This window comes from Zophobas morio, unplaced genomic scaffold, assembly GCF_036711695.1.
Source record: "Zophobas morio isolate AGI-343-1 ecotype UQ-CSIRO unplaced genomic scaffold, CSIRO_AGI_Zmor_V1 ptg000014l, whole genome shotgun sequence".
NCBI lineage: Eukaryota > Metazoa > Arthropoda > Insecta > Coleoptera > Tenebrionidae > Zophobas > Zophobas morio.
In genome coordinates, this window is record NW_026972119.1 from 17,337,834 (window position 1) to 17,361,317 (window position 23,484).

The following is a 23,484-nucleotide window of genomic DNA, read 5'->3' on the forward strand; positions in this document are numbered from 1 at the left end:
CAAAATTTCGGAAGATGATTTCCTTTTAGAATCTTCTCGATTCCTTTTATTTAATTTTAATTTGAACTTCTTTCTCAAAAGAATCCTTCTTCCTCTTTGACCCTTTTTTATGAGAGAAGTGTTCAATGTTGTCTTAATAAAGTTCTTTTTAAATCGAATATTCCAAAATTTCATACCTATTCTTTTTGACATTAGTTACCCTTCGCTTTGAAGCCCAAATCTTATTATCATCTGTGATTCTACACTTATTCTACATTTTAAGGGCAAAGTTGGAATTGTCACACTGATACTGTCACACTGGTGACAGAGGTCGGAATTTAGAGTTAGGATGATTATTATTATTCATGTGCGTTGCTATATTCTCCTCCTGAAGGAAATCGTTGCTTTTCCTCTTATTTTTGTAAATCTTGTAGGGCGTCCTTAATCTAAGTTAATGTTTTTCGAGGTGATTACACAATTATATGAACTAATGCCTTTCTTCTTTTTTTGTGAGTAGTGTGACGTTGGCGTAACAATGGATGGATTACAAATAGTTTCAGACCGGAGAAAATACCAACCATTCTTAACATTCTACACACTTATCTTTCTGCTGAATAAGCTGAACGGATTAGAGAAGTAGTAGTTCTTAGGGTAAATCCAAAACGGAAGGCAGAGGCTATCACGTTATGTCCTTCAGGTTAGGAACTGAATAAAAACAGACTCAGGACTGTGTCTTACACCTGGCTGTAAACCATAATAAGGAAGTAATGGAGGGCGCAGCTAATTTTCTGGACTCTGTCTGAGAAACCCGAAGGTTGAATTCCTATGGGATGTCCTCCAGATTTGAAGAAGGAAGGTTAAAATCAACAGAAATGTAGACACTAATCTACACTAATAAGTGTACTAATCAGAAAAAATAACGAAGAAATAAGATGGATAAGAAACAGAAGAAGGAATGGAGAGATCACGTTGAGAAATTGACGGATAACAGAATACCGAAAATTATCAAGAATAGAAGACCAAACACATCTAGATTACTGGGTGTCATGAATGTTGGACATTTATCTTTCAAGAACGAAGAAAGCTACAACGCAGTAAATAACAAGACCAGGTATTAATTAAAAAGAAGGATTAAATAAACAAGAATGAGGATTCTTTGGCACTAGCTGTTACAATAGAAGATCAAGCCAAACCAACTGAGGCAGCTACTAGAAAACACAGCTGCCTTCCTGGTCTCCAGGGGAAAGACCAAATCCTTAATTTTGATAATTTTCTTAAAAGTTAGCCATCAGTACTTGCTAAGATAAAACTGATTTTGGCAAATGACATACCCTCTCTTTTCTTAGAGGGTATCTCATCTGCCAAAATTACTCTTATCTTAACAGGAACTAGCCCCGCCCACCCACCCTCTCTTTTCTTAGAGGGTATCTCATCTGCCAAAATTACTCTTATCTTAGCAGGAACCCTCTAGGAAAAGAGAGGGTGGGTGGGCGGGGCTAGTTCCTGATAAGATAAGAGTAATTTTGGCAGATGAGATACCTTCTAAGAAAAGAAAGGGTGGGTGGGCGGGGCTACCAGCTGACAAGATAAGACTGATTTTGGCAAATGAGATATCCTCTAAGAAAAGAGAGGGCGGGTGGGCGGGGCTAGTACCTTCTAATATAATGTCATTTGCCAAAATTTGTCTTATCATGGCAGGCACTAGCCCCGCCCACCCACCCTCTCTTCTCTTAGAGGGTATCTCATCTGCCAAAATTACTCTTATCTTAACAGGTATTATGTACCCTGGAAAGGAGGAAAGTTGATGCATCAACACCCTCTGTTAAAGCAAGGAACCCGCTAGATCCATTGGGGAAACTAGTAGAAAGGACGAGCTACCTTTCTGATTTTAACCAAAGGACGTAGCCAGAATTCCTACAGCTAGAATGGTTAGATATAATTCTCCGATTTGACATTCCCGTTTTTCATTCCTTGAAAATATTATAATAGTCAAAGGTTCCACGACTTGCTAACAATTACTAACAATTTTTACTTATGAAGGTATGTTAAAACCCTTCGTTGCAGTAGATTTTATTTAATTTCATCTCACTATTTTTCCAGATCTTCCATTTTTTTTTTTGGTTAGCCTACTTCGGATTCTCCTTATGAATATGTTCTACATCCACGAGTTCTTTTGTTTTTTTTTAAATAGATACTTTAATTCAAATGGTGAGCTTAAGGTTTTTGTGTACGTACCTTTAGTTAGTTACTATTGGACGAACCAGGGACAAAAATGAATATCACAGTCTGCTAGTCCAAAATTTGTATGCTTGGGAATAGCGTTCCTGTGATTGGAAGATACTGCAGTCCCTCAGTTCCAACTATAGACTTAGAATATAGTACTACTTCAAGGGATAGATATCTTAACCCGAAATTAGTAGACATGATAATGGTGTCTGTAGATAACGAGACACCACTTTTTAAGGACACTCCAGTTTTAAGGAATTTCAGCTAGGATACATTCATACCAACATAATCAATTGTCTAAATTCAGAAAGTAAAACTGTAGCTATTGATGATGTTAAACCTTGTGTATAGAACTAAACCTTAAAAGAGGGGTGTTATAAGATTTAACCCTTTCTCCCTTTCTCTATCTCTCTCTCTCTCTCTTTCTCTCTCTTAAGCTTGAAGTCTTTGCCTCGATGTATCTGGCATTGTAATCCCCAACTGATTAGCATTAAACGTCATTGTGGTTTTTTGTTTGAAGTGGCTTTAATCGGGATGGTTTTTAGCTGCTGGACTGAGAACCATTACAATACTTTGTGATGATGTCATCACCATTTTTGCAAGGACACGTATATCACTTTGGATAGGTGCAGTATATTACTAATATTAACAGTGTTGTATTCCCAAATTTTCGGGGAATTGGAGTGAGTTGTTCTTGATTTGATAAATAAAACAAATTGACTCATTCATTAATTTTTTGAGTCACCTGTAATCCATGTCTGTATAAGTAGTTATACAGTCCGCATAAATGAGAACAAAATGTAATATGTTTCAAATAAATGACCAACGGGATAACCTGTTTCCTCAATGTTTCATTACATGCGTAATTTCGAGTGTTTATGTTTAGACTTCCAAAGAATTAATGGTTGGTGTGTTTCGATGACAGGTATCTGCGTTAACAGAAAATAAAATTTGATTATTTTTGTCTCCTCAAAAGAGAGGAGACGACAAATTTCATCAATTAAGCTACAATGGAGCGAAACGAATCGAAAAAGGAGTATGCTATGTGTGTGTTTTAAGTGAGTTTCTCCATAACAAAAATTATAACATACTAGTCACAGTGCAAGAGAAAACGTGCGACCCACAGGTCGCTTGCCGTTATAAAAGACACCACTCCATTGAGATTTATATCATGTGTTATGATAGAATAATACTATACTGTGTTAATTTTTTTGTGAAAATTTGGCCGCTTATGGAAAAAACTTAAAGTACACTCGGTCCAGTAATTTCGAAAATTATTTGTCTAATAAAAATCGACATAGACAGGCAAATGGTAACGGGAGACCACCTTTTTCCTACTCTAGGTGGAATGAAACGTAAAAAAACATGACTGGCAAGTCGTCCGATGGACTCGATTACTATACTTCCTTGGCTTACGCTCGGGAAGTAAAAATATGTTGTTTTTGGAATTTTTGACGACGCTATCAAGAAAAACAAAGTTAATTAAAAAGATATTCTTATTTAATATTTATGTATTTGTATTATTTTTTATGCTTCTGTTATATTTTTAGGAAAATTTATAACACATCTAATTATAACATCCTGTATATCCCGGTGTCTCGGCGGTACAATCAGACACTGGTCTGGTCCTTTCAAACAATTACCGTTATTCTAAAAAAGTGAAACTTCTGAATTATCGTGTGAAATAGAGATTTTTTTAAGGTGTAGTATATAATTTTTCTATAATTTATCATTCCAAGTATTGGGCCATCAACATAATTTATAATCGAGTCATCCTTGGAGTTAAATTGGTATGTCTTCTCTGAACTAAAATCCTTATAAACTGATTTTTAATTTTTGTTTAAATTTTATATCAATTTGTTAATCGATCTAGCTGTTACTAAAACAGCGGTTATATGAAACGTCTCTTCTTACCTTACTTTCTTACTTTCTTGTTTCTTATTACTTCCATCAGGAGAAATAATTAAAAATAGTTCTTTTCAGAACTATATTTCCGTATTTACTCAAGAATGACATTTCCATTGGACCAGAAAGAGTTTAATTGAGTTGAACTTTCGATAGAAGATAAACGGTATGTATGTCAAAGTTTTGAGAAACCTCGTCTCCACACAGAAAATATTTGAAATTTTGTACGGATAACAGAAACGGAACCCCGACGCCATTTATATTACTTTTAACTTAACCGCTGCTAAATAACAGCAAAATTTTTGTAGATTTTATGACATGGAATTAGGTTATTTTTCAACAAGACGGGACCACAGCGCATTCGGCTAGGATCACAATAGCAATATTAAGGGAATTTTTTAACAACCGGATCATTGGACAAAATACAGAGATTATTTGGCCACCGAAATCTTCTAATTTCACTCCTGCAGACTTCTTTTGTTGCCAAATTTGAAGGACACTATTTATCGAACATCTGTCAATAATTATGAGTAAACAGCGAATTTTAGGCTAACAAGAGGCCAAAATAGACTCTAAAATAGGTGAAAAAATCGGGGGATTTAGGCCCGAATATGGCAAAATAGACGCTTTAGGCAAGTTTTAAGAAAAAATAAATTTTACGCAAAATCTGGTTTTCTTTGGATCTACATTTATTTTTCTTGGTGTCTTTTGTCTGATAGGGCACTTTTATACCTAGAGAAAGATCTCTCAACAGAGTATTTAAAATTAGAAATTTCAGTGGGTTTCATTCATTTTTTTATCTTTTTCTACATTTACGCTTTGTAACACTTTACTGACAAGTTTAAGCTCTTGGTACCCGGTATTTTTTGTAAGGTATCTTGCAGTTGTTAAATGTCATTTCACCTACTGCCCCCGGGGTACCTTCCAATCGTTTATACAATTGGTCTGCTGTATCCACAGACTGACTTTAGGTCAGGTCAATGGTCTCTAATCTAGTTATACCTGCTTCTAAGATGGTAAAATGGGTTTTTTATATAAGCCAAATTATCTTTGAGATGCTTTTGTTGGAAATAGTATTGTGCATTGGCGCTGCATTTCGACACTGTGGAGTCAAATTCTATAATAACCTAAAATATTTCATTTAAGTTAGAATTACGCAGCAAAATTATAAATAGCAAGAAATTAACCTTTTTTATATCGTCAAAATGATCGCAATAATATATTGCCGCTTCAGTCCATGAACCCCATCTTGTCAGAACAGGTTCTGGAGACAATGGACAATCCGACATGGCTTTCCGCAAGGCTTGTCTCCTCAAATGAACTTTAAGAAATACTTTCTTTACGTTGGAAATTAAACCATTGACATCTTTTGTTGATTCCGGATAACTTCAGTCTTAAATTTGAGGCGTGAGCCAAACATGTTACATGAATTAAGTTGGGATAAAATATTTCCAAATGTTTGCCACATTTGACCGTGTATGCTCCGTTGTCCGTTAGTGGGTGGCAGTTTTAGTTTTTGGTATTTGATTTCCGTTGGCTTTAATATACCTGGCAAACAAATATGCTGCTTAAAACTCAATTTTGGATCAAATATAACACCCAGGTCCTTTACACAATTAAGTTCTTTTAACGCATTACCTGACATAGAATAATCAAAATGAAACGTACTTAGTCTTCTAGTGTAAGTCATAATATGGCATTTGGAATAATTTAATGGTAAGCAATTAGTTTCTGACCACTTGTCTACTACATCCAGATTTTTTTGAAGACATATGCAGTCATCTGTATTTTCAGCATATATCAAGTATTGTGCTGTTAGTTCTCTGCCGATATCATTTATGAACAAAGTGAACATTAACGGTCTAAAAACCGAACCCTGAGGCACCCCTGACGACTGAGTATAGTGTTTCGACCTATAACCACAATGAGATACATACTGACGACGACCATTTAAATACGACTTTAGTAACTTTATTATTAAATCTGAAAAACCAAAGCGCTGAAGTTTAGCAAGAAGAAGATCATGATTTAGACGGTCGAATGCCTTTGAAAAATCTGTGTAAACACAGTCTACCTGGCCTTGTTTATCTAGCACTTCACATATATACTGCGATTTAAGTGCAAGATTAGTTACAGTGGATCTGCCTTTCACAAATCCATGCTGATTTGTATCAATCATATTAGTAATATGGGGATAAATCAGAAAGTGTAAGACCGTTTCAAAAGCTTTAGAAAAATGATTAATAATTGTTATAGGCCGGTAATTGCTTACGTCAGCCCTGTCTCCACCCTTAAAAATTGGTGTAACTTTCGACTCTTTCCACAATTCTGGAAATACCGCAGTTTCTAGAATAAGATTGAGAATGATATTTAATGGTCTAGTCAGAACTATTGCACAATCTTTTATTAAGAAGGAAGGAATCAGATTTGGACCCGCTGTCATATTCGATTTTAGTTTCTTTAGCGTTATTTCGTCAACTGATTTGATACCGAAGTGACTGACATTGAGTCCATCATTATTGTCAAGACTAGCCGATGGTTGATCAGATGTGAACGCAGTCTCAAAAAAATTCGCAAAAGTATCAACACTAGATTGGAGATTATCAAATTTATGTTCACCATATGCCATAGTAGACGGAAGAGATGGCATGTTATTATTACGAGCCTTAAAAAAATAGCAAAATTTTTTGGGTTCTTTTTTCAAGGTGGTGCTGATATTACTCAAATAACAGGTATATGCTTCTTTAACTTTTTTCTTAACATCAGGTCTTAGCACCTTAAAATTTTCGTAAGCATACTGGCGGCCTGTTTTTTAAATGTATCCCAGCATTTATATTTTAACTTAATCAGCGAAATTGTTTGTTTATTGTACCAAACAGTAAAATGGCCAATAGGCTTCCGTTTTTTAGGAACCCATTTTTTGAAAATTTCATTCAATTTTTCGTAAAATAACTGAACAGCTCGATGTACGCATTTTATATTCTCTAAAAAATTGAAATTAACTGTTGTTGGCTCAGAATAAAGGGATAAAAAGTCTGCTTTTTTAAAATTATAGTCACCATTATTGTTGAAGTTAATACTTTTTGATCGTTGATTCTCGCAAGAAAAGCATATATGTAAAGAGGGATGATATACATCCTCCAATACTACTGGATCTTCAGCTCGTGTAACAGTGAGGTTAAAATTACCATATACAAAGTCTAGTATACGATCATCTGTATTGAGGATGTTGTTATACTGAGAAAGTTAAAAAAAATCGCTAATATTGATATTGATTTAATATTAATATATTAAAAAAACATTAAACAAAACATTATAGAAACAAATATTTTGTGTAAAAAAACAAAAAAATGATTAAATAAATAAACGATCTATAGTTACGTCCACTAATTCTAAGTTATCGCAAAAAAATGGTGATCAAATTAAAGCAAGTCGCATTTAACAAAAAATAAAATATTAATTCAGGTATTTAAATGAGTTACAAAAGCAAACTATAAATCTCTCTAAATTTTCGATTGTAAATTTACACCTTTGATCGCTTAAAATACTTTTAAGTTTTGAAAACGTGCGTTCCACATCACAAGAAGTGATGGGTGCAAAATTAAATATTGAACAATCTACGTTTTCATTTATGTATGTATTGTTGGTAGCATTTCCGTTACCGCAAATTACGTTATTTACGGAACATATAAAATCGTATCCTGGATTCTTTTTTAATAGAGAACATAATTTTTGGAACGCTATTTCCCCCACCTTTCCTGGTGTGTTTTTAAAGATGTATACACTTTTTCCACAATTTCCATACTTTGGTTTAATTTTAAATCTATAGTTTCTAATTGTTCTATTGCATCAGCAATAATTTTAAAGTGAGTTTTAATGTACAAGAGTTCGTTTTTAACGTTTGCTTTATTCAGGAATTCTTGAGCTTTTTTAATGCTTTGTGCATCTGTGGCTTCAAATAACATTACAACCTAAAAATATTCAATATAAGAATGATAGTAAAAAACCGTTATATGTTTACTGACTTGTTTTAAAACATCAAAGTGTTCTGCATAAAACAATGCTGCTTGAATCCAAATGCCCCACCAGGCTAATACAGGTTCAGGTGGGAGAGGTGTATTTGGTAAACTGTTTTTATAAAACTCTACTCTTACTGGTGCTTTTAAAAAGATTTTATTAACATTGCTAATTATCCCATTGGCATCTGGATAATTCAGTCTAATTGTTTCAAACACTAAATGTAACCCATGTGCCATACATGTTAAGTGCGTTATATTTTCGTAAAAGTCCTTCAAATTAGTACCAGTTTTGATCATGTATGAATCACTATCTGATACAAACCATTTAACTTTTTTGTGTTCAGTTCCTTTTGGCCACAATAAAGCTACAAATGTATTATAATAATTTCAATGCTTAAAATTATCAATAGCACACCCAAGGATTCGTTTATAAATCTCGAGATTGTGTTGCTATTAGTTTTATCAAGCTGCTTCAAAGCTAGTAGAAATGGACGGCCAGCTTCTTCAGAAGATAACTTTCCGATTACTAAATGGGCTATGTATCTTCCTAATCTGTCCGTCGTTTCATTGACGCTAATCCATATATCATTATTGCCAATAGAATTTCTAATTTGTTTAATTATCTGTAAATTATAAAATTTATGTTAAAAAAGTTTTTAAATAAAAATTCTAGTGCTCACCATATCGTAATCTTTTGGTAAATAATTTTTTTCTCAGAGTGCTTTCTGAGGGTAAATGCCTTCCTGTATATGTATGCATAACATTTTTAAACTCAGGACAACTAACTTTATTCCATGGAATATTTGCTGCGGTAAATGCCCTACATAAGTCGGTGCAAAATTGCGTAAAACCATTGTCGGAACTAATGTTTAATAAAGTCTGTTTACTGGATTTATTCTTATTCTTTTTATGTGCATCGCCACTGCAGTGTTGTTCAAAGTGTGATTTTTTTTTCGCACTTAAGGTGATGTTATCGGTACAGTTTTCAGTGAATTTACAGTAGATTTTGTTTCACAAATACTAGACAACTAGTTGGAATCTAAACCCAATTTTTTTTTTACAATATCTTTGATATGCTATTAGTGTCCGGAACTTATAAAATTGGAGAAAAAATGACCTGTTTTGCTCTAATAAAATCGCAAATATGCTCAAAATCACACTAATATTAGGTCCGACTGTGCCGACCATAGTTATAAAATTCACATTAAAGTAAGTCATGGACATTCTTTGAAGTGTTTACTATGATATTTCAAAAAGAAAAAAAAAATGTCGATTTATAAAACTTCATAATTTTGATTTAAAACTGATCATGTTTGAAGCTTTATTTTATCCGTTCCATTTGCTGTCTCTTACTGCGGTCTCTCTCGGATTGGGGTATAACACCCACCGAACGTTCTTGGACCGATGGGATAATTTATTACTTCCGACATCTTTTCGGTGACAAATTTAATCTTTGCATAAATTTACTTCAGTGTAGTTAGTGAACTTGTTGTGACCATTGAAATATATAAAGAGTAAATTTTGAAATGGGACGAAAGCCGAAGATTCCACTTTCAAAGCCACGAAAAAGTCGAAAAAATTTTTATCAGAATTATTATGTCAAAAACCTACTAAAACTACAGACAAAAAATGCAGGTTAATCATCATTTGATTAGTTTTACTATTATTATGCTTTTATTTCCTAATTTCTGTACATATAAATATTATTGTTTTTTAGACCCGCCGCTGTTTTTATACACTTACATAAAGTGTAAGTCAATGTTACTAATAGAAATTTTATTATTGTTACTTTATATAATCACCAATCCTATTGCTTCTCGGCTTTTTGTCAAAGATCAAAGTGTATTACCTGAAAGAATTTTATTTTGTTGAATAAAAGATTACCATAAACCTTATAATTAGCCGGATAACCATTCAGTATACACAGGTAGTTTCTATACCTCTTTAGTTTGAACTTAGCCGATACTAACCAGCTAGGGAACCAGTTATAATTGAAATATGTAAACCAAATAATTGAAGTACTTAGTTTTAAGTAAAATAATTGGGTATATTTATAAATACGGATAAATAAAAACGAAACAAATTATTGGTCTCTAGTTTATTTTATAATTTGCATTACATCATGACATATAGGTACGTACTGATGCAGAAATTGGTGATTTTCTCGTTGCATTTCAGTATAGCGACACACTCAGTAGAACCATTTGGACACTTAAAATTAATTTTGTTTTACTTCCCACAAATCTTTTTAAGTGTTGCGAAAGTGATTGTTTTGTGTCCGAAAAATAACTGCATTTATAATTATTCGGCTGAGTGTTTTTTTTGTTGTAAATCAATCAGTTTCCCAATTAGATTATAATTACTTGGGCTTATTATTTGTTGTCTTAATTTTTCGAAGTTAATTTTTGTACACATTCAGATTTTTATTTCTTATGGTCATTTTTATAAATTCGTATATGGAAATTGAACTGTTGACGAACGAAAATCGAACAATAATACACGACAAGCGGGTGCCGAACTGTTACCAGAGATTATGGGTGTCATAAATTACACCCCAGCTTTCCTGCGTTTCAACCAGCTTACCACTACTTCTCGTCTTTATTTTTCTACACGCAAACTTCTTGTGAAGACAGTAACACGGTAAAATTAAAAATCCGACAGTTTTCTTTTAGCAAACATCCCCTTAAACTAGGAATCAAAAATGTGAACATAATTCAAACTTCAGTATTTTAAATGTTTACTTAGAACTTTTCCACACACTTTGCAGAATAACTCATTGTCTTTGGTTGAAGAAGGAAATTGAAAATTAGTGTACAAATTATTCCCTAACCATAATTTGATTTTATCTTTCGTGGATGATTTTACCTTAGGCATTTTGAGGATTCTTTACTGTATGCACAAAAATCAAAACCGGCCCCAGGCAAAGACACTCAGTATCACTAACAATAAACTTCTAAAATACAATGCTTTTTCAGAGATTCACCTCCTTCCCTTTTAACCCTTTCAAAATTTACAATTAGGTCATTTAATTAACGCTTTAGGTCTCTAACGGTAAATTAGGCATTTTAGGTAGTAATAAGTGGCGTTAAATAAACAGAATTTCTTAAATTCGAATAAATATAAATTTCGCTGCAATTCCTGAAGTAGATATAAAAAGGCAAAAAACCAGAGATCCAAAGCCTATTTATCACCTGACGTCGTGCCATCGTTTTTGTCTGATTGATTCATCACTTCGGCTGTACCTAACTCTGGTTATACTTACGATTTTCCCACAGGCTTTACAGAACAATTCGCGGTTTCCTATTTAAAAAATGTCTTTGTTTTTCGTTCATTCTCTTATTAACTTGTCCGTTAACGACAATTTGACTTTGGACATTTTTAAAAATAGCACAAAATACTAGACGATAAACAATTTTTATAACAGTTTTACATTTTTGAACTTCACTTTACGAAAACCCAACACGAACTAATTGATACAGGAAACAAACATCAAACTTGGTACATCAAACCTCTTCCTAGAACAACAAGAGATAACTTGTGTTTGGGTCTGTAGATTGGTGTTTTAATTATTTTAAAATCTACCTACGTACTTTTGCTGCGCAATAAAATTAGTTTTATATACTTCGCAAGAATCGTGCTTAGGGGTATAGAAAATTTAGATTTTAGAACAAAATAGGTCCTACAACGCGATTAAGTCGCAGATGTGCACAAACAAACACAATCCCATGTAATAAGTACAAAACTCAGTCCGAAGAATTATCGATATCGTTAAACCCGTTTTTACAAAAACCATATTGGTAGTTCCTATCAGTGTAGGCGGCGTGCTGAAGCCCATAAAATTTTCGACGCCTTTTATGACACAATAAATCGGCACATTATCGCATTGTGCTGCTGCTCTTTGTCGGCGCAAAGGCCTGAATGGCCCAAATTAACAACCCGTTGAATCTATAGAACCTGCAGGATAAATAAACTAATAAATTCATACCTGCTATATTTTGAAATACGCCTTGATTTATTGCGCAGCACATAAAAGCTGTCTGTTTTATTTTCTGTGTTGCCGGCGTCCTTTCGGTGCGTGTGGGTGAAATCCAATTTGATTCCATTTCTTCTTCAGACGCGATCGAGTGGTTTTGTTACCAAATGCGGTTTTTAAATAAACTGGAAGTTGGAAATACGGAAATGACAGATACGACACTAAATAAACAAGCGTCGATATCTTTACCGAAACATGCAGCCGGATGACCTAGTTCCTGAATCGAGTGAGGCGGAGAACGCGTAAGGGTGGATCGGTAGTAATGCGGAATGTTGTTATTTAATTCTGTTGCTCCACTTGTTGCATGCTACCCCACATTTCTTACTCAAATCTCGGGATCGCAAACGTGAAGTTCGAATTAGTGTCAGCTATCAGGAGGGGAATCAGGCGGCTCGGTGGAGGGACCTACTTGCGTTCAATTTGTTTCGCGTTATACAATACCGTTTCGTGATGTTCCTTTGTGTGCAATTTCGCTCCCTAATAAATTAAAAAGATTAGAGTTAATGCGGGTTTTCATGTGCAAATACGTCCGGCGAACGGCGGTGTGGCAGGTTGATATTTAAAAATTCGGAATCCAACATTGGTAGTGGTCTTGGTCCAGTGAAACAGTCTGAAATTAAAGTCCATCTAAAAAAAAAAAAATATGTACGACGCTAAGGACCGATTTCATAATCAAGTTAAAGGAGTTTTAAAGTTAAAGTTGGATTTTTACCTTAGGAACACATTGTTGACAGAATGGTTTAAAGCTCCCATTAGTTAAAGGTGCTTTAAGTTTTGATTATGAAACTAGCCCTAACTATTTTAAAAATAATTCAGGTTATATTATATAAACTTCTACGAAAAAAATGGAGCAGATGTCATGAACTTGAGACTACGAAAAAATAGGTCTCCTGTTTCCGTCTGGCTGTTTGTGTGTCTGTCTGTCTGTCGTTTGTTCGGATTTTCTTTAGACAGATGAGGGATGGTAAAACGCACCAAAATTTTAGCTCCATTTGTGGTCTATGAATTCGTGTTGAGTTTTATCCTAGGCATTCAGATTTTTGGAAAAAAATCAAAATTGTAGATATAGCTTTTCGATTTCTCAATTTTTCAACTTTCGAGTTTTCAGTTTTTCAATATTTCAGTTTTCGATTCCTCGATTTTTTGATTTCTCAATTTCTCGATAAATCAGTTTTTTGGTTTTTGGACTTTGAGATTTGTCGACTTCTCGGTTTCCCAACTTTCCTATTTTTCTGTTGTTCAATTTTTCAGTTTCTCAATATTTCAATTTTTCGAATTTTCAATTTTTCAACTTTTGGGTTTCTCGATTTTTCAGTTTTTCAATTTCTCAATTTATCGATGTTTCAGTTTTGATATTTTTCAATTTTTCGACTTTTCGATTTTTATTCAATTCTTCAACATTTTGGAATTTTCCAAAATTGTGGTCCTTTTTCGATAGTTCATTTCTTTGATTTTCCGATTTGTCGATTTCTCGTATTTTTACTTTTTCGGTTTTTCAATTTTATAATCTGACGTTTCCGAATGTTCGATTCTTAGACTTTTGGATTTCTCGATTAATAGATTTTTTGGTTTTTTGACTTCTTGATTTCTCGGTTTTTCTTTTTTCAGTTTTTCAGTTCTTCATTTTTTTCAGTATTTCAATTTTTCAGGTTTTGATTTTTCGACTTTTCGATTTCTCGATTTTCCAATTTACTAGTATTCCAGTTTTGGGATTTTTCAATATCTCGTTCTTAAGTTTTTCTTCGATTTTTAAATTTTTCCATATTTCAGTTTTGGGAAAATTCAATATTTTAATTTTTTACTTTTTCAACTTTTTAAATTTGAGATCTTTCAATTTTTCAGTTTTTCGATTGCGTGATATTTCAATTTCTCGATTCTTCACTTTTCTTCAGTTTTTCTATTTTTCTATAGTTCAGTTTTGGGAGTTTACAAAATTTCGATTCTTTAATTTTTCGCTTTTTCGACTTTTCGTATTTAGACTTCTTGATTTTCGATTTTTCGATTTCTCCTTTTTTCCTTTTCCAATTTTTCAATTTCACAATTTCTGGAGTTTCTAAATTTTTTGATTTCTCGACTTTTCGATTTCTCGATTTTTTAATTTTTCGATTCCTAATTTACTGGTGTTACAGTTTTGGAATTTTTCAACTTCTCGTTCTTAGTTTTTTCCGATTTTAAAATTTTTCGATATTTCAGTTTTTGGGATTTCCCAAAATTTCGATTCTTTAATTGTTCGATTTTTCGACTTTTCGTATTTCGACTTCTTGATTTTCGATTTTTCGATTTCTCGTTTGTTTGTTTATCAATTTTTAATTTTACAATTTCTGCCGTTACCAGATTTTAGATTCCCCAATTTTTCGATTTCTTATTTTTTGTTTTCATCAATTTTTTGTTTTTTCAACTTTTCGATTTCTCGATTTTTCAATTCTTCAATTTTTCTATATATCAATAATTTTTCTATTTTTCGATTTTTTGAATACCAATTTTTCGACTTCGATTTTTAGACCTTCCGGTTTTTCATTTCTCGATTTTTTACGTTTTCGCGTTTTCTATTTCTCGAATGTTTCTTCAGTTTTACAATTTTTCAACCGTTTGATATTTCGATTTCCCGATTTTTCAATTTTTTCATTCTTAAATGTTTCTTCGATTTTTCAATTTTTCAATATTTCAGTTTAGGTTTTTTCAATATTTTCTTTCTTCAGTTGATTTGTTGACTTTTCGATTTTTCGATTTTTCGTTTTATTACTTTTTCGATTTTTCAAAATTTCAATTTTTGACGGTTCTAAATTTTCGATTCTTTGATTCTTCAATGTTTCTATCGATTAATCTATTTTTGGTTTTTCGACTTTTCGATCACTCGATTTTTGAATTCTTCTATTTTTCAATATTTCAATTTTTCGATTTTCCAGGTTCTTAATTTTTCAAATTTCCGATTTTTTAAACATTCTATTTTTCGACTTCTACTGGTCGACTTTCCGGTTTTTGGTTTAACTATTTTTACTTTTTCGAGTATTCAATTTTTCGATTTTTAAACTTCAGATTTTTCAATTTTTTGAAGTATCCTCGATTTATAGATTTTTTAATTTTTCGATTTTTTGATATTTTGATATTTGTCGATTTTTCAATTTTTCCATTCTTCAATGTTTCTTCGATGTTTCAATATTCAGTTTTGGTATTTTTTGATATTTTGATACTTTAATTTTTCAATTATTCGACTCATCGATTTGTCAGCTTTTCGATTTTTCGATGTCTCGTTTTTTAATTGTTCGATTTTTTATTTTTTTAATTTTGACGGTTCTAAATTTTTGACTTTTCGGTTTTTCAATTTCTCAATTTCCCGATTAATCAACTTTTTGGTTTTCCGACTTTTCGATTTCTCGACTTCCTCATTTTTTGATTATTCAATTTTTCGGCTCTTCGACTTTTCGATTTTCCTATTTCATACTTTTACTTTTTCAATTTTTCAATTCTTCAATTTTTCAGTTTTGTTAATATTTAATATTTTGATACTTCAATTTCTCAAATTTTCGATTTTCCGATTTCTCGTTTTTTATTTTTTCGATTTATTAATTTTTCAATTTTGACGGTTCTAAATTTTTGAGTCTTCGATTTTTCGATTTCTCAATTTCCCGGTTAATCAATTTTTTGGTTTTTCGACTTTTCGATTTCTCGACTTCCCCATTTCTTGATTATTCAATTTTTCGGTTTTTCGACATTTCGATTTTTCGATTTTTCTATTTCTTAATTTTACTTTTTCAATTTTTCGATTTTTATATTTTACATTTTTCAATTTTTTCGTTTTAGGATTTTTTGATGTTTCGATTGCTCGATTTTTCGACTTTTCAGATTTCGATTTTACAATTTTTCGATTTTTTTATATTTCTATTACTAGATTTTTCAATTTTTTGATTCTACAATGTTCCTTCAATTTTTCAGTTTTTCGATATTTCAGTTTTGGTACTTTTCAGTATTTTGTTTCTTCAGTTTTTCGATTTGTCGATTTTTCGATTTTACGTTTCATTACTTTTCGATTTTTCAAAATTTCAAATTTTAACAGTTCCAAATTTTCGATTACTTGATTTTTCAATTTCTCTATCGACTAATCGAGTTTTTGGTTTTTCCACTTTTCGATTTCTCGATTTTTCAATTCTTCAATTTTCCAATATTTCAATTTTTCGATTTTTGAACTTCAGATTTTTAAATTTTTTTAAGTTTCTTCGATTTCTAGATTTTTCAATTTTTCCATTCTTCAATATTTCTTCGATTTTTCAATGTTTCAGTTTTGGTATTTTTCAAAATTTTGTTACTTCAATTTTTCGATTTTTTAATTTTTCAATTTTCACGATTCTAAATTTTTGAGTCTTCGGTTTTTCGATTTCTCAATTACCTGGTTTATCAATTTTTGGTTTTTCCACTTTTCCATTTCTCGATTCTTCAATTTTTCAATTTTTCAATTTTATCGACTATTCGAGTAAGAAATTTTTGATTTCTCAATTTTCGGTTTATCATTCCGTTGTTTAAATTTTTCGATTGTTCGATTTCTCGACATTTCGATTTTTCAGATTTTCCAAAAGCATTTTCCCCGTTGGTTATGTACTTAAATATATTGCTTTTGCGCGATTTGTTAGGTTGCACTTCAAAGGCGAGGGAAGTTCTGTCAAAATAACCTTCGACCAATTTTTTCTCCGATAAAACCCTTACAAGTTTTTTATTTTTAAAGATAAACCTATAGTTTTTTCAGCAGGTTTGTATCATTTTAAAATATCTGTGTGATGGTAAGCAAACCCTCTTATTATCACGTCCGGTAGAACCGGAAATGACACCAACTTAATTTCTTTAATGGAAAGCTTGCTTTTTTTACTACAAAAAATCAAATAGAACCAATATTCTAAAATCAATAATTAAAAAGTTTGTTAATAAAGTAAGTATGTAAGAAACCATCTATTTAATTCACAAATCTGTCAGTTCGACATTTGTAACAAAAAAAAAAAATTCGTACTTTTTTGCAGCTATATCGTTATTTCAATGCCTCAAAAGAATAATATTGTAGAAGTTCTGGAAAATTTCAATAATAAAGACTATTTTCGTACGATCGTGTATGGAAAAAAAAAATACGTAACGGCAGACAGATCGACAAACGGACAGGCAGACAGACAGACAGACAGACAGATGGACGGAAAAGGTCGAGAAAACGTAAAAGTAGAGAGTCGCTGAGGGACTCGGGAAGTAAAACACATTCGGAATATTCAAAAATTAAATTCTCGTTTTAAATTGGCTTGGATTTTATTTAATCGTGGTTTCTGTCGATCAAAAAAATTCTTTATTTAAATTTAATGAAACTGTACAACTGAAAACATGATAGTTAATTTTTCAGGCTTTTCACATTTTTTGCTGAATATTTTTTATTATTAATAATTTTTATCATAAAATAAGGATCTATCTTGAAAAAAAAAGTTACAAAAGACAGCCTCTATACTCCTATGTGTATCTGTAGTAAAATACGCTCTATTCTATGTAGATATTTCTTGCAGGAGAGCAAGTGACGCTGATCGGCTGGGGCACTCAGGTGCACGTCCTCCTCGAAGTGGTCCATTTGGCCAAAACCCAATTCAACGCCTCCTGCGAAGTCATAGATCTCGTTTCCATTTTGCCCTGGGACAGGAACACCGTGTGTCAGGTAATAATAACAGCAACCTTCACCACCTCCCGATATGGCGCAACTCTGGCGCAATTTTTAATAAATTTAATTTGGCGCAACCGTGCATGAATCCATTAAATTTCGATTCCGACGCTGTCAACAATTATCGAGAATCTGTTAGCCTCGTCATTTACCTAATTGACTGACCGTGGTACACACCGATGGAAATAATTTATCTCGAATCCGGTTAGAGCTAATGCCGAAGGAACCGGAAGCGGATTTCAATAGCATTACCGCATTCTGTTTGTTTCTTCGAGAAACAAATAATCTAAACGGAATGGAAGGTAGTTCTTTGTTGCGCTTATCTGAAAGAAAAATCTACGTCCTTAATTTGATTTACTGCGGATTTTTCAGTCTGTCAAGAAAACTAAGAGGGTTCTAATAGCTCACGAGGCACCGCTGACGGGGGGCTTCGGGGCCGAAGTCGCTGCCACGATACAGGTAGGTATCGCAATTTTTGATAAGAAATTAGCGCGGAAACCCACAGAGATAATTTATGTTATGTTAGTTTTATTTTTTATGGCCGAGACTGAATTTGCTTTGTTACGATGTTTATTGCGCGGAAAAGCATTTCAGCAGGATAGTGTGCGGGAATGCGGCCTGTTACGGTTTCACTTGAGATAATGGGATGCGAGAAAAAATGGATGCTGTAATAAACTTATAAATCTACGTTGATAAGATATGCGGAGAATTTATCGATGTTTATGAGTTTATATGAATTTTGTGCCCCCGCATCGGAAACTTCTAGATTAAATTTTTTGTAAATGGAAAAAGAGCTGTAGCAATAAGACCTTGTTATTTTAAACCAAATTAATACATAATACATAGTTCTGACCAAAATTCCGGCAGTGAATCCTTTTTGACAAAAAAAAACGGAAATTACTGGTTGTCTACCTCTTCAGTTATATACACAGTCACAATGAAGTGGCAAATTTGATCACATCTGCAAGCTCACTTGATGAGAACTGATGGACACCCAGTATAATATAATCGACATCACGCATCCGATATTTTTGTGACTTTTTTATGGTATTTTTATCGTTCAATATACCGGTAGTAAAGAGAGTGATTTAAATTAATATCAGTTGAATTTATTTCTATTTGTTTTTATTAATTCTCAATAACTGGAAATTCTTATTTCATTGCACCACAACTCTAGAAAGATCGTTTTTCATGATTGACCATCTACCTATCACCATGAATCCCGACTAGTCGTAAATCCATAATAAAAATATTTGAAAGTTAACTATCTACACCACTCATAAATTTGTTTTCGCTTTATGGTACTATTAATGTGCTTATTTATCTTTGTCTTAAAGGTCATAAAACTAATGTAGTTTTTCAGTGGAGTCGCTAGTATAGTTAAAAGTGTTTCACTCCCTTTAATATATTGATTTTAAACAATTGTCAACTCTTAATTCGTATTTAGTAGATCAAAGAAAATATGTTTAACCAAGTTTAACGGTTTAAAGTTTGAATGCTACAGTTTTAGTGACCTCTGTCGACTATAAGTCTTGAGAGATCGATACAACGAACGATAATTTTTCTACGGGTAGTATCATTAAAAAAAAATCAAAAAAATTCAGGAAGCTTCTTAGCTCAATTCTGAATTCGGATTCGTATTCAGGACATTGAACTTAGTCCAGCAAAAATCAAACGATTTTTTTATAGGTCGATAATTCAAAAAACCAAAAAAATTCAGAAACCTTTTTACCTAGATCAATTTTCAAATTCTGGTTCGCATTCAGAAGATTCAAATTAGTAAGTCCAATAAGTTTCAGGAATCTTCCTTCCATATTTCAGTTTTGGGATTTTCCAAAATTTCGATTCTTTAAATTTGGATCTTTGAACTTTTCGTATTCCGACTTCTTGATTTTCGATTTTCCGATTTCTCATTTTTTTCCTTTTTCAATTTTTCAATTTTGCAATTTTTGGCGCTTCTAAATTTTAGATTCCTCGACTTTTCAATTTCTCAATTTTTCGATTTCTAATTTACTGGTGTACCAGTTTTGGGATTTTTCAATTTCTTGTTGTTAAAATTTTCTTCGTTTTTAAAGTTTTTCGATATTTCAGTTTTCGGAAATTTCAATGTTTTTCGATTTTTTGGTTTTTCAATTTTTTAAATTTTAGATATTTCAATTTTTTAGTTTTTCGATAGTGCGATGTTTCATTTTCCCGATGATTCGCTTTTCTTCAATTTTTCCATATTTCAGTTTTGGGATTTTCCAAAATTTCGATTTTTCGTATTTCGACTTCTTGATTTTCCATTTTTCAATTTTTCAACTTTACAATTTCTGACATTTCTAAATTTTGGATTCCCCGATTTTTCAATTTCTCAATTTTTCGTATTTAGTAGATAAAAGAAAATATGTTTAACCAAATTTTATAAAAATGTCCTTTTATATTAATCAGATCTCTGAAGAGGACAACCACAAATTCGAAACGGTTTAAAGTTTGAATGCTACAGTTTTAGTGACATCTTACGACTAGCATTTCCCCGTTCTTTAAATATTTGTCAAAAAATGTTAGAGACACCGCCATTCCCTAAAAAAGTGAAGCAAAAATCGTAGTCTTGCTAATAACTTTAGTTTACGTTCCGAATTTTCGATTCTTAGACTTTTGGATTTCTCGGTTAATCGATTTTTTGGTTTTTTGTCTACTCTATTTCTCGATTTTTCTCTTTTTCAGTTTTTCAGTTCTTCATTTTTTTTCAGTATTTCAATTTTCCGATTGTTCACGTACTTGAATTGTCCATTTTTTAGGTTTTGATTTTTCGACTTTTCAATTTTTCGATTTCCGAATTCTTCCAAGTATTCAGGATATTGAAATTAATAAATTCAGCAAATTTCAGTAGTCTTCTTTATCGAATAAATCTTGAGAGATCGATACAAGGAACGATACTTTTTCTACGGCTAGTATCATTAAAAAAAATCAAAAAAATTCAGGAAGTTTCTTAGCTCAATTCTGAATTCGGATTCGTATTTAGGAGATTGAACTTAGACTCCAGAAAATTTCAGGTGTCATCCTTATCAAATAGAATTTGAGAGCCCTACAAATCAAACGATGCCATTTTTCTATAGGTCGATAATTCCAAAAACCAAAAAAAAAAACAGAAACCTGCTTACTTACATCAATTTTCAAATTCTGGTTCGCATTCAGAAGATCCAAATTAGTAAGTCTAATAAATTTCAGGAATCTGCCTTCCATAATTCAGTTTTGGGATTTTCCAAAATTTCGATTGTGTAAATTTGGATCTTTGGACTTTTCGTATTCCGACTTCTTGATTTGCGATTTTCCGATTTCTCATTTTTTTCCTTTTTCAATTTTGCAATTTTTGGCGCTTCTAAATTTTAGATTCCTCGACTTTTCAATTTCTCAATTTTTCGTATTTAGTAGATAAAAGAAAATATGTTTAACCAAGTTCTAATTTACTGGTGTACCAGTTTTGGGATTTTTCAATTTCTTGTTCTTAAAATTTTCTTCGTTTTTAAAGTTTTTCGATATTTCAATGTTTTTCGATTTTTTAATTTTTTGGTTTTTCAATTTTTTAAATTTTAGATATTTCAATTTTTTACTTTTTCGATTGTGCGATGTTTCATTTTCCTGATGATTCGCTTTTCTTAAATTTTTCCATGTTTCAGTTTTGGGATTTTTCAAAATTTCGATTTTTCGACTTCGTATTTCGACTTCTTGATTTTCGATTTCTGGTTTTTTCAGTTTTTCAACTTTACAATTTCTGAATTGTCGATTCCCCAATTTTTCAATTCCTCAATTTTTCGTATTTAGTAGATAAAAGAAAATATGTTTAACCAAGTTTTATAAAAATGTCCTTTTATATTAATCAGATCTCTGAAGAGGACAACCACTAATTCGAAACGGTTTAGAGTTTGAATGCTACAGTTTTAGTGACATCTGTCGATTAGCGATCGTGAAGCAAAAAATCGTAGTTTTGCTAAACTTTAGTTTACGTTCTAGAACTTTCGACTCCAGAGAAACCATAGATTTCCAGACCAGATTTTCTACTACTATCATGAATACTGGTATTTATGGCTCCCATAACTTTCCTATATATTTCTAGGACATTTTTCACAACTACAGGATCAATTTTGGGGTCCTTAATGATTTTTGTAATTTACAGGAATCTTGGGGTCTCTAGGTTTTTTTTAAGAATTTAGAGGAATGTTGTGATCCCCGGTGAAAGAGAACATTGTCAGGCTGCGATGATTTTTCGTGATTTGTTTGGAAACTTCTGTTATTTTTATCTGGATCGAATTTGAAAAAAAAATGGGGACCCCTACTATTTTCAGTAAAGAATGTTAGGACCCCTGGTGTTTTTTTTTTAAAGCAATTTAAAAATATCTAGAGGATCCAGGTGTTTTAGTTCTGAAAAAATGTGAATGAATTTTAGGATCTCTAGTGTTTCTTGTTTTTTCTTATGTATTTAAAAGAATCTTAGGGTTCTTGGTATTTTATTTTTGAAAGAGATTGAAAGAACCTTATGGGTCTATCATGCTTTTCGTGGAAACAGTTTTGGGAACTTCTGGTATTTTTTTCTGCAACGAATTTGAAAGAATCTTGGAGATTCCTAATGTCTTCGTTGAACAAAATCGAAAGAATTTTGGAGTCCTTAGTATCTTTGTTCAAAAATTTAAAAGAATGTTAGAACCCCCTAGTGTTTTATTTTTGAAAGAATTTTATAGTATCTTAAGAGCTTTCGGAAAGAAATTTGAAATCTTGGAGTTCTAGTGTTTTATAATAATTTAGATCCATCTTGGAGACTCCCTATAGTTCATTTTTGAAAAAAATTCAAATAAACTTGTTGGTCTATGCTGTTGCGTCGGTGAACGATTTTTGGGAACCTGGGATATTTTGTTTTGTTTTGCAAATCTGAAAAAATCTTGGAGAATCCTACAATTTTCATTTTGACAAAATTTGAAAGAATATTGGCGACCCAAGTATCTTTTTTAAGAAGTTAAAAGAATTTTGGGACCTGTGGTGATGGTTTTCGAAAAAATTTGAAAGAAACTAGGGCTTCCTAGTGTTTTTTTTTAAGAATTTAGAGAAAACTTGGGAGCTCGTGATGTTTTATTTTTGAAAAAAAAATTAAAAACCTTGTAGGTCTATGATATTTTTCGTGGAAAAAGTTTTGGGATCTTCTGGTATTTTGTTCTAGAACGAATTTGAAAGAATCTTGGGGACACCTATTCTTTTCATAAAAAAAATCCAAAGAATTTTGGAATCCCTGATACTTTTGTAAAAAAAAAATGTTGGGACACCCTAGTGTTTTGTTTTTGAAAGAAATTTAAAAAATCTTGGGAGCTTCTGGTGTTCTGATTTGGCACAAATTTGAAGAAAACCTGGAGGCCTCTGGTGTTTTAGTTTTGAAAAAATTTGAAAGAATCTTGGGGTCCTTTGTGATTTTTTCATAATATAGAGGAATTCTGGGGTTTCCCTGTATTTTATTTTCGAAAAAACTCAAAAGACCCTTGGGGACCTATAGCGTGTTTTCCTTGAAATATTTTTGGAAACTTCTGGTATACCCTACCATTTTCATTAAAGAATGTTGTGACTTCTGGTATTTTTTAAACCCATTTGAAAATATCTTGGGGGCCAATAGTTTTAGTTCT

At 32.2% G+C, this 23,484-nt stretch overlaps 1 protein-coding gene across 2 annotated transcripts in view; it reads left to right on the forward strand.

The window, feature by feature from the left end:
• Positions 1 to 23,484, forward strand: part of LOC135128584 (2-oxoisovalerate dehydrogenase subunit beta, mitochondrial) — a 53,622-nt gene that overhangs the window by 25,164 nt on the left and 4,974 nt on the right. For both annotated transcript variants that reach the window (XM_064055478.1, XM_064055477.1), the window contains exons 5-6: positions 17,691 to 17,836; positions 18,212 to 18,298. In XM_064055478.1, coding sequence (XP_063911548.1) covers positions 17,691 to 17,836; positions 18,212 to 18,298 — 233 coding nt within the window. The remainder of the gene's footprint in view (positions 1 to 17,690; positions 17,837 to 18,211; positions 18,299 to 23,484) is intronic.